This window comes from Charadrius vociferus, unplaced genomic scaffold (genome assembly GCF_000708025.1).
Source record: "Charadrius vociferus isolate BGI_N301 unplaced genomic scaffold, ASM70802v2 scaffold45, whole genome shotgun sequence".
Classification (NCBI taxonomy): Eukaryota; Metazoa; Chordata; class Aves; order Charadriiformes; family Charadriidae; genus Charadrius; species Charadrius vociferus.
Genome location: NW_009648712.1, coordinates 1,744,056 through 1,756,198, shown reverse-complemented (window position 1 = coordinate 1,756,198; position 12,143 = coordinate 1,744,056). Strand labels below are relative to the sequence as shown.

The 12,143-nt window shown below is 35.9% G+C and overlaps 1 protein-coding gene across 1 annotated transcript in view; it reads right to left on the bottom strand.

Annotated features, from left to right (window-relative positions):
- The window catches only part of MIB1 (mindbomb E3 ubiquitin protein ligase 1), a 90,846-nt gene that overhangs the window by 53,516 nt on the left and 25,187 nt on the right, over positions 1–12,143 (bottom strand). The window contains exons 4-6 of the mRNA XM_009886651.1: positions 11,310–11,439; positions 9,420–9,524; positions 1,790–1,856 (exon numbers count right to left, since the gene is read on the bottom strand). Of these exons, the coding sequence (XP_009884953.1) occupies positions 1,790–1,856; positions 9,420–9,524; positions 11,310–11,439 (302 nt within the window). The remainder of the gene's footprint in view (positions 1–1,789; positions 1,857–9,419; positions 9,525–11,309; positions 11,440–12,143) is intronic.

Here is a 12,143-nt window from a genome sequence, read left to right as displayed (position 1 = left end):
TCAGCAAGGCTCCTTACCCAGGCATTCACAATTCCCGATCTAAGAATTCCTGGTACATAGGATTATTCCAACCAGAGTGTAAAACTGCACTTCAGTTGAACTCCATGAGACCTTCACTCACCAAATTCTTCACTTCCTCAAGGCTCTTCTGAATATAGCTCTACTTTTAACCACACCCCTCTGCCAACATGTTATCACCTGCAAATCCTCTGGGATTGTATTCTATCTAATTATCAAGGTCACCAATGTGATACTGAACAAAACCAGTCCCAGTATTTTGCCCCAACTACATCCTATTCTGTATTAATTAGGCCCCTGCTGGAGTATTATTTGCACTCTATTTCAAATATTGCAAAGCTTAAAAAAAACTTTCTAGTTTTAATGCAAGTATACATTTAAATTCACAGCATGAACGTATCTGCGAACTATGTTCAGAAGACAAAAGGGACAGATGTTCTAACAAGGAGTAAGACTGAGAAGATGGAGGATAATGTCATAAGAATGATGAACTGAGTTCATCCTCATCCATTAAAAGCAACTTAATATAGTGGAAAGGGAAGAATTTAACAAAGAGTCTCCTACTATCTTTAGTGATTAATATTTATGTATTCAAATACATACAGTATCACTCTAAAAGTAAGATACATGCAGAAAACAGACTTGTACTTCTACAGCGAGAACCAAAATTAGTAAGGGGCATGCATAACAACCTAAGTTTACCTATGTAATAAAGAACCAGTAAGATCCTATTACTGCTTTTCTGTTTTCATTCATGTCAGACTAAAATGACAATGTTAATTTTAAGTACAGAAGCAAGATACAAAGATCAGAGTGCCTTTGCTTTTTACTTTCAAACAACACATCTACTTGACAGTTACTAGTGAAGTGACTTCTTGGACAACCCTTTTTTGTGGTTGGGTTTGGGGTTTTTTTAGGTTTTTTTTTTTAAAAAAACAAAACAAACAAAACAGACCTTTTCACCCATGCTGTCAATAAAAGAATAGTCCCTGCAGGGTATACTTTAAGTACTTGTGCAAGGTATTAGATTAAGACTAGTAAATAGAGAATTCTTATCACTTTAGGAAAGACAGTATTACCAGCTAAGTTTTTTATGCATTGAAGTATAACAATAAACTCGAGAAGAAAAGCAAAATTTTCTGTAGTGTCCAGTTTTATGACCAGGTGTTTTGCCAAGGAAATACACATTAATAATTAAGAAAATTGTGTCCAATAATCTATAAAATTTATCCAAACTTGCCCATATTTCAAAAACCAAAACACCCAGCAATTATTTTTTATAATACACTCTGCACATGTCTACAGCCCTGCCAAGACACCAAAGGAGTAAGTCAGTGCAATAGCTGATATAGAAAACCTCAACCAAGACTTCACAACATATAGTAATATTAGTATAAAGTAACAGCTTAAGTTATATGTTCAAATGACTCCTGTTTATAGCCATGTACATGCTACTTTGTTGAACACCTCTGAATATTTAAGACAATTTTATAAGAACGTACAACTACGCCTGGCTTTTTAGAAATACAGTGCACAAGACGTGACTCCATTTATTAGTCAACACTTGACAGCTCCCTTGCCATCCATTTGGCATGCTGATACCAAATACATTTAGAAAGCGTTACAATTTATTATTAATGCATAGAAAAGCTACCATTTCCATTTCACTAGTAAGGACGGTCCTTTTACATGACATCTTAAAAGGAAAAAGAAATCCAGACTAAGTATAATTAACACATATCAAGATAAATTTACTTTATCTTCAACTCACCTAACACAGGACAATGGTCCCTGTAGAAAGAGCCTCCTTTTGCATCTTGGACACATTTCAGGTCAGACTACGGAGAGAAATTGAAACAGCTTTAGTCTTCACTGACTGAGTCTCCAGGTTAACATAAGTCAGTGAAACGAGAACTTAAATATACTCAATTGAGAAAGACTGAAAATTATGTGTACAAAAAACACGCCCCATAAATTCATTACTGATGCATATAATCTCAACTACTTTCCAATCTATCTGCCTTGACATTCTCAAGATTTTAATAACCTTTACCAAAATAAAAGGCTATAAAGTATAGACATTTTTCACTCAAAGAAATGTATTAAAATAACACAAGGCTCCTTTGTATTGTTCTATAAAGCTATCTTTCCTTTAAAAAAAAGTGTGTGAACACAAGGAAGGAAAAAAGAAATATCTGCAGACAGTGCTCGAAGCCACAGCCTTTGCTGTACCAATCATTTAATGTCTGCCAGTGCTGCACCCTCTTCCCAACCCTTTTTAACAGATATATGTTTAACTTGGAGAAGAAAACCTGGCGCACAAATTCTACAAAATGAAGAATTTCCAATTAAGAATATACAAAACACAAGGATATTACTTAAAAAAAAAAACCCTAAACAAAACACCACTATGCTGAGCTAAACATGAACTTTTTAAAGAGAAAAGTTCTAAAGCTCATCTTTCAGAAAGACTCTGTTTCATATTATCTGAGAAACAGAAGTTTCAAATGCGATAACCATCTCCTATTCATAAGGCCAGCAGAGTTCCTACAATTCTCCTCTCCTCTAGCTTTTTTCCCCTGTGTAACCCTTAATGCCAAATGGCTACCATCTGCCATTGCTCCTTATGAACAATTCTCACTAGACAAAGGGCATTTTGTGCGCATGATGAGTTGGGAAGGAGATAGGAAACTGCTTGCAAAATGTGTCAGAACATTCTATGGGATGGGGGAGGAAACAGAGGACAGGCGGTGGTTATGATATAATCAACCAGAACTACACAAATACTTTAACAATTATTTTTCCCACACCCGAGATTTATTGACAGACTGTGTTCCTGCAAAAGGATTAAAATGAAAACTCTCAAGTCTTCCAAATCATCAAAGGACTGACAAACACAATACTACCCTCAGCGACCTCTAACTGCTAAGCCACCAGAAACAATACAAAATTCAGCATATATCCTGATCTATGAAGAATGCACCACCGCTTTTTGATTAAGTGATAAAAACAGCCAGGTGACAATAATGAGATTTAGCCGCTCTGCAAATCCTCGGAGAAATCAGAGGAGGAGTGTGCTCAGCCCAGCAGCAGCAGGGCTGCGACAGAGTGCTGCCACCCGGTGGGCAGGTGCTAGGTTTAACTCGGCGGATGACAAAGGGGCTGCGCTGACCATCCCAGATGGCAAAGCCGATTCATTCATTCCCCCAGACCAACGGAGATTTAATGTGCCTGGCAGCACTTGGGGCTCACCCACTGAATACAAACTCTTCGTGTCGTGCAACAACCAGCTGTCTGTGCAGGAATCAAGAAGGGGTATACATGCAAGAGCTGTTGTCACATCCTTCAAAACATTAAGAATAGAGCACGAGAGGGTCCTGGTCGGTTCTCCTCCCAGACAGACAAATCTGGGTGAAAGATCGCTTGTGTTACAGCAGGTGTTAACACACAGAGCAGACTGATGGCTAAAAGCTAGCAGAAGAAATAAAACTTTCAGTAAGAGGCTAATTACTATCTTGCAGCAGAAATTATTAGGAAGCAGGTTAAGATACCTTAAATTTTACAGGGGAAAAAAAAAAAAAAAAGACCCAGAAATCTACAAGCCTGCTCTGGGTTTTTACCCTGCCTGTACCATGCTCTACACATAGTTTATTTCTGGAGTATAATAATATACTTGGTTGTAAAACTAAGTGGTAGCTTGATGTTGAACCTCAGCTTCACATCTGTCTTCCTTTCACTTACATGATGAAGTCAGTGTTAGATCACTAAGCAGTACAACAAGAGTCTGATCTAAGTAACACATAAAAGCAAGGCAACGTGTCTATTTTATTTACATAAGCCTCCACAAAAAAATTGAGGACTTAAAATGCATAAAAAGATAAAGCACTGGACAGAAATTAAGGCAGTAAGAAAATAACTTGTATATACTGTATATACAGCAAAGCATTCCTTCAGCAATTTTGCAAACAGCATTACTAACAAAAGTAACATCAACACGATAAAGGCCTGCAAATGTCTAAAAAACCATAACCAAATCCCAAAAGGATCCTAGAGTTTTAAGAGAGGAAACTGTGCTTAGTTGTACTTCAGTACCATGGAAGCCGGGTAAGCTACTTCCAGCACTCAGCTACTATATTTATCAGAAAAGAAAAACTGGCTTTCTTCTGCCCAAGCAGTTTAAGTAAAAAAATCAGGGGTGGTGTTAAGCTCCCGGTCATCCTCCCCTGGGGACCACATGGCGAGAGGCCCTCATAGTAAGGACAGAGCAGAAACACCCCCGAAGCCCGGCTACACCAGGCTGCCAGCGCATCCCTACTGCCAGCTCTGCTGTGCCGCACTTCTGAGAACTCCACCGGGCTTTTTATAAGTCTTAGGAGTCTCCCTGAGTCTTGTAAATGCATTGAAATATCAGATCGTTTGGAGACGAGACATCCAAGTGTACAAGGGAATGTAGAAGGGAATGTACCAAAACACAAGAGATGTTAAAATGCAAGTTTTGGACTCACAGTGATGCTGTGCACAGAAAAAGTAGTAACAACTGTGAGGCTGGGTGTAAATTTGTGGTGGAGACAAATGTGCTAAGCTTTTATACAGTAACTTGATGGAGAAACCATTCAATGAACCCTGAAGAGGGTTCTTTCAAGAAAAAGAAAAACAAGCTATAGATTTTGTGGAATCTGTGTATAGTTAGAGAAGAGGTGGAAGCCCCAGTTAAGCTGGAAATTGTTTCTACAAAAATTCAAGGAACAGCACCAGCACAAAACATTGCACAGCAGGACTTTGAGACCAGTAGTAACAGCTGATGCACATGAGCAGTGGGTAATAATGGGTTTTGCCTACAGTGGAGAACTGGTCTTCTGGCATCTACCCCCTGACTTGCTGAAAAACTCTTTGTATTTCAGCTGTATGTGACTGCATTACATAAAGATCATGATCTGCTGAGCCAAATGGGAAATACAGAAAACATAACAGTTTACTTTGACTTACCATCCAATTATACCATTGAAAAAACAGCAGCGATTTTATCATCATAAAAACTTCAGGGAACAAAAAAATGTACATTACAGCAACGTCAGCAGTGCTGGCAGATGGTGTAAAAGCACCATCATGCCTGACCTTGAAGGGGAAAACAATGCTGAAGGAGCAGCTGCCTACTGGAATAACTGTTCAGATATTCCAATCAATGTGGAATGCCATCCATCAAAACCAGGGAGGGGAGTCTACAGACTTGATAAGGAAATTAGGTGTGCTGCTAAGAAAAAGAACGTTTGATCTAGAGATGCACTGAAATAGCATCTAATACCAGCAGTAAATACCAGGAGATAAATCAATACTGATCTTCCCGATGTACCAACAGGAATGGTGCCACAGCTGCAGGTGTTCAAGGTAACAATTAATACACCCTTTAAAGGTCACTTTAAGTCTTTAAACTCACAACAGCTTTTGGCAAGGAAACAGGCCCTTACAGGGCAAGTGAAGTAAGCTCATTGTGTGCTGCTTTGTCACCTGATTAAGACAGCACGGGACTGGTTAAAGCCATACGTTTTAGCTAAAGGTTTATAGGAAATGCTGTATTTCAAATTTAATGAACTCTGATCATGTTCCAAGAAGCTGAGAAAAGTGCAAACAACTAAAGGAGAAAGTAGAAAATGGTAGAGAAAGTGACTGAAATGATAAAGACGTGTGAGGCATAAAACCAATAGCAACAGCTTCTTACAGAAGAAATTAGACTTCAGGCAAATCCTAAGTGAATTGTTTATATAACCTTAATGCCTATTGATTATAGGCACTTACAAAAACTTTCCACATGTAACTTTTTTTTTTTTTTTGAAAGGAGGATCAAGCCTTCCTTGTGGGTTAATACTGTAAATAAAACTGGAAGAGGATAAGTAAGTACATTTCTGATTAACAGAAATATGTTTCTAAGCAACTCAGTTACAGAGAGATGACAAAGTGCTTGGTTGAAACTACAGGAGGAATGTAGAGAAATACGACTACATAAATAAGAAGCTAAACAAAGTCTGCTGACAAATGCAAATAAACACACAAGGTATACATAAATATCTCCTTTTTCTCTGGATTCCAAAACAACTAACCACTTAACTTTGGCTGTGCTGGGAGTAATGTAATAAAAAACACCTGCTGCGTGTATAAAGGTGGCCAAAATTCATGTTTCTGTCTTTTAAATCAGTTTTGATCAGCACCTAGAAGCAACAGAAGGACACTAAACGAACGAAATAATGAAAATTCTTGTTGCTGCTTCCTAAACCCTTCGGTTTGAACATACTGGGGACAAGATAGCTGAAGATGTGACTTACATTACAGATCTAACAGTTGTAACTGCACCAGAAAGCATATTTCTATATATTTTAAAACACGCACCTGCAATGCCTAGTATGCTAAGACATTTACTTTGGTTTTATTAAAAAAAAAAAGTGTTAATAAGTAATTCTTAAAATCATCTAGAGTAATTTCAAGGATTATCTTTAAGGGTAACTCAAATAAATACTGATGAACACACATTAGGTATCAATCAGGATAAGAAAGTTTAAAGTCCCATCAAAAACACAAGGGCAAGGAATCCTCCCAATTTCCCTTATGCACTCAACTATTCAGAATTCATGCAAAAAAGTACACAAACAAAGATGGCTTACAGATTACTGAGACAATGATGGACAATAACTACAGTTACTTCTTTCAGAGGCTACAGAGATGAAAGGAAGATGTTCCATAACGAAAAACAAGAGGAAGTTAATCACAGCAAAAAAGGCAAGAGCAAAGAAATCTGGTAGTACAAAACCAATTCCTGATTGGTAACTGATTTAGGGAACTCCTGCTGACAGACCTTTTTTCTTAAGTTTTCATAGCAAAATAATTCTATTAATAAGTAGAAGAATATCATGCTTATTGAAAACCAATGGAAGTTACCAGCTTTACATCCTCAGCTGTGTGATACAAAGAATTAAGAACTAGAAAGAAGCCTAAAAAGCTAAATCACATTCTTCTCATTAACTCTCACATTCTTATTAAATCTCTAATTCCACATAGCTTATCTTTTTATTGTAAAAGGCTACGTTCACACATTTCTAAAGCGGGTAATGAGGTTAACAGCTTGGTCTGGCTTTAGAATCTGAATATAGATACAAAATGCAAGCAGTGTCAATCATGCTAGCCAACGGTACTTTATTCCTACTACGGATGTAGGAAACATGTCATTCAACCTAACAGCATCATAAAAACAGATTTCCGTTTGGGAATTTGAGGCAGCAGAAACTCCCACATTTAAATACCAGGCTTCACAAAGAAAGGCAAGATGCACCTCGCTCAACAACTTCATATGTAAACACAGCAACAGCAAACCCAAATAAAAACTAAGGATCTGACCAGAAATAAATGCAAGTTTTCAGCCAGCACCTGCTGCCCAACCAGCCAATCCTTGTCTCTCCCAAGGAAAAGCTGGCAGGCCAAATAGATTAATTTTGAGGACCAGATGCAGCCTGTCAGCTATCAAACACACAACCCTGACTTACAATAATAAGCTGTGTTTCTTTAATCAGCTTCATTTGCCTCTGAGTCAAGTGTTATTCATTTGCAAGTAGGGGTCTCTTCCCAGCTGTATTTACATAAGCACACACTGAGTATTGTTGATTCCACACTCTCTGGACATTCTTAACCCATTTTTAAGTCCCAAGGCAAGTTTTCCCCAAATTTACATGAACTCTCTGACAGTCTATTAGTCAACTTTACATAACAGCACATAAATAGTAGCAAATAATCACAATGAATTTTACACTTAGCAAGCAATTAACCAGTTATAAAATCTAGCTTTGCATTCAAATGACTATTTGTCACAGATATCCAAGAATTCATTCTGTTTGAAGTGAAAATTACATTTGAGAAAGATAAAATTATTGTAGGAATGGATTACAATCAGGTAAGTACTACATACAGAGCCTCAAATTATCCTTTTTATACATATGTACATATATTATTTATATATTATCCGATATATATAAAACCTATGCATATAGGTAGTTTCACATACATTTTAACAGTTTTTTGTTGTTCACAATTATTTCAGAACAACATATAAACTTTATCTTAAATGTATATTTTCTGAGACCAGAAGGAATCTTTAATTATTCCACAGCACTCCTACTATGCAGTGCACAAATTTTAACATAGTAACTGAAATAGCAACACAAAAAAAAAAAAAAAATCAGTTGATCTGCATCTCATTCTATCTAGATTTTATAATTGTGCTCCTTTTCCATGTATCACAATCAAATATAAGGGGGAAGATACCAACCATTTGTTTAATAATATTATACTACATAAAACTACATAAAATTTTCTCTCCCTTTTGCCAGTGTATAAAGAATTTTCTTTAGGACTGGGGGGGACCATGAAGGACATAATTCATTACCGACATATTTTATCGTTAGCACCCTCATGTATGAAAAAAGCTGACCTGCACTAAGGATGTTTACTCTTTTTAAAGCTGACACTAAAATATGTATTTACTGTAAAAGTGGTATTTAGTATTTATTTTTTATTATAAAAATAAACTTTAAAGTAAGGCTATAAGGCAAAATATTTTACTTTCAAGAAGTAGACTAGCTATTGCTTAACATTTTATTACTGATACATATCTGACAAGATGACACTACAATGTTAACTTAGTTTTCCTCTGCAGTACCAAACAAAAAATCATGCAATGAAAATGCTAATTAAGATGTTATAAGCAGTTGATAATCAAAGTAACCTTTCCCTGACCCACATTAGGATAAGAAAACCTAGCAACAGAAGGCACTTAGGCTAGAGTCTGACCCATTTTCTCTCTAAAGCTGTAGAAGTAGCTGTAGAAGCTAGGAGTGAAAAAGAAAAATATAGTGCTAAAGCAAATTAAGGTTGTAACTTAATTCAATACTTTTCCATAGACAAAAAAAATGCTCTCGAGAGGATTCTAAGTGTTGCCAGTAATTTAAAAACTGCAAGTCTTGCAGTAATCACACCAAAATTGAAGTGAACCGAAGAGTTCAGGAGTTAAAGAAATACAGTCTTCAAAAAGTTCATTGCTAAGCTTCTTTTTCTTTTCTGAATTTTAATTTAAGTACAATGGTAGCACAGTAAGATAATCATGTATGTCATGTAAACATTTACTATACTCGGGCAGGAACCAGCCCTTAACTTCAAGTTATTCATATGTTTTATAAATTCCCAGATCAGATTTTCTTACTAATACATATGCATGATCCATACAGCTGTATTCACAATGACCTGACTAACAGCATGCAAACTGATAAAGGATATTACAAAAGCAGGATAATAAAGCACAAGAAGTTTTTCTTTCTACCCTCCCCCCACCATACATCTTACCCTTTGTGTTCTTTTATACTTACCATGCCCTCAAAGCCAACTCTGTAAAGGTTTTTAGCACCATTGTCCCAAAGAACATATGCTGCGCTATGTGGACTTGACGCACTCCAATCTTGAATTTCAGTTACCTATTCAGTTTTAAAAATAATAAAGTTGTTTCTAAAACAAAGACTTAGAAGTACAATTTGAACTTAAAACCTTATTCATCTCTTCAGAATAATTCAGGATATACCAATTATTCTGAATTTAATAAAATTTATTCTGAAGCTGTGTTCTGTTTGATACAAGTGTTCCCTAGGTGTCTTAATAAGATGGCAGCTTGAATATATACTTTGTAGGCCTATGTTTCTTTTCTGTATTTGGTAGGTCATCTAGCTACATAAGTAGAGAACAAAATCTGAAATGTAAAAATTTATTTTATGCTGCTTTGATATGTTCTTACTAGAAGCAGCAGTTAACTAAGGAAAACAGGAAGTAAACTATTTCAATTGCTTCAATTTGTCTGGTTTAACCTGCATTAGCTTGGTGGTGCTGCACTATGTTAGGAGACAAAGTCTTACTTCCAGAGCCAATCTGTTTAACAACAGTACAAAAGAAGTAGAGTGCAAAGGACTTTCTGAAATCATGAGGCCATGCACCAAACTCTGAAAACACTTCCATAATTAAAAAAAAAAAAAATAAAAAAAAAATAATTTCCAGAATTTGTCTTCATTCTTATTTGTATTTATTTAAAGTTTTTTTCTGCTATCTACCATCTGCTCTTCCTTGTTAAAAACATTTACATGCATTTATACATATTTTCAGCCTGCAAATAATCCCACCAACTTTAGTACACAAAGCAGACAATGCAAGATAAGACTCTTATTTGCAAAGTTTGAGAGATTTCAAAATATCTTGCCAAATTCACAGCAAGGGGTAAATAATCAAGATGAAAAGAGCTGCATCTGAATATCCCTTGTTTTAAGATATTTAAATTTATAATTTCCTCTCAATACAATCCAAAATGAAATGCAAAAGTCCTAAGGCTTCTATAAATGTCTAGGATATAAAATAGGCTAAATATCTTATTCAGAAACTTCCCACTTTCTTCTAAATCCTGATTAAGTGTACTAAAAATAAAAGCAACAAAAAACCACCAGTTCACCAAGATATAAGGGCATCCAATTCCCCTTCTAGAACATCTTATATTTGGTGATAAAAGTCATAGTATATTTTACACTCCCTGCTGTATATTCATACTTATAACAAACCTTCATAAGTTCTCAAGGTAAATATAAGTTGTAGACTGAAATTTTGCAAAGGTCACGATTAGCAACATATCTTTCCAAGCTATTTTCAATAAATGCAATTTTTTTCATACAACTATATCAAAAACACTCTTATAATGTCCTAAGCCAGCAATATAATATCCACATCCAACACTTGCAAAGTTTTTAATTTTAAACTGGAAAAGCCCCTATAATTATTCGGGTGCAAGCACCGAATACCAGGAGCAAGAGAAACACAAATGTGCTGACCCACAAGCAGTAAGACTACAGAACGCAGGGATGACCAGAAAGAGCTATTCTTGAGAGCTCTGTTTTTATACCAGCTCGCTAGTATGCAGAGATATGCCCAAGATCTTAATGTTGTTACAAGCCTGTCTTAAGCAGAATAACCAGGACAACAATTTAGTAGTCTTAAAAATTTTGCGCTGGTATTGTAAAAATTTAAATTTAAAAGAACTGGTCACAGGATATATCCCCTCCCTTTCTAAATGCTTTAGCATTATAGAGTAAGATTAAAAAATGTCCAGCAAATTAAAACAGTAACTTTTATGATGATATTTTTACTCTACAATTAGAAAGGCTATGGAGGCCATTACATGAGCATGCAGAAACGCATCTTCTTATTTAAACCAGTTTTATATTTACCTTTCCTCTACGCCCATTGCCACCATCTTGATCTTCCCATTGCCAGTCAACTCCTCTCACCACCCTGGCACCTGCAAAGATTCCTCTTGCTGTAATTTTCTTTGATTTACGGCGAGACTCCAACAATACCCTGAAGTTATTAAAAGAAGAACCCACAAATGTCAAGATAACATAGTCCATATCTTTGGGGACAGGAAGGAAGGAGAGCATCTTGAAACAAAAATAACCCCACAAATGCAGATTTCAGTGCATGAATCACATCCATTCAATTCTCAAGTTGAACAGCAGTCCACAAAACAAAAAAACATGATCTTCCTAAATCTGATTTATTGTGTGTTTATAATTACTCTTTAATTTTAATTAATTTTAATGATAATTTCTTCTCCAAACTTCCTACTACCAGCAATAATCTTGTAACCACTTACATACAGATCCGTACTCATAGTATTAAAATCATTAAAGAAACATACAGAGTCATATAAACAACACATTTCTGTTTCTCTTACATGCACCCTAGGCAAATATTACTGTCCCACAATTGCCCTGCCATTTTCATCCAGAGTTATGCTATTAAGTAAGAGCTGTATCTCTTTCTCTTCCATGTCTCAGTTTATTTTCTCCATACTTCATATAGAATATCCTGGCAAATTTAATTCATTATATCAACATCCATTTTTTCAGTCATATGTTATTTTTCCAAAGCAAACCTCTTCTTTCCCTGTGACTTCAACAGAGCTGAAGCAGATAAGCCCAAAAAGAACAGTTTGTGAGTATTTAACTTACAAATAGAAACCAGAGAGACAAACATTTTCCTGCCTTTCCAGTCATCTCAAA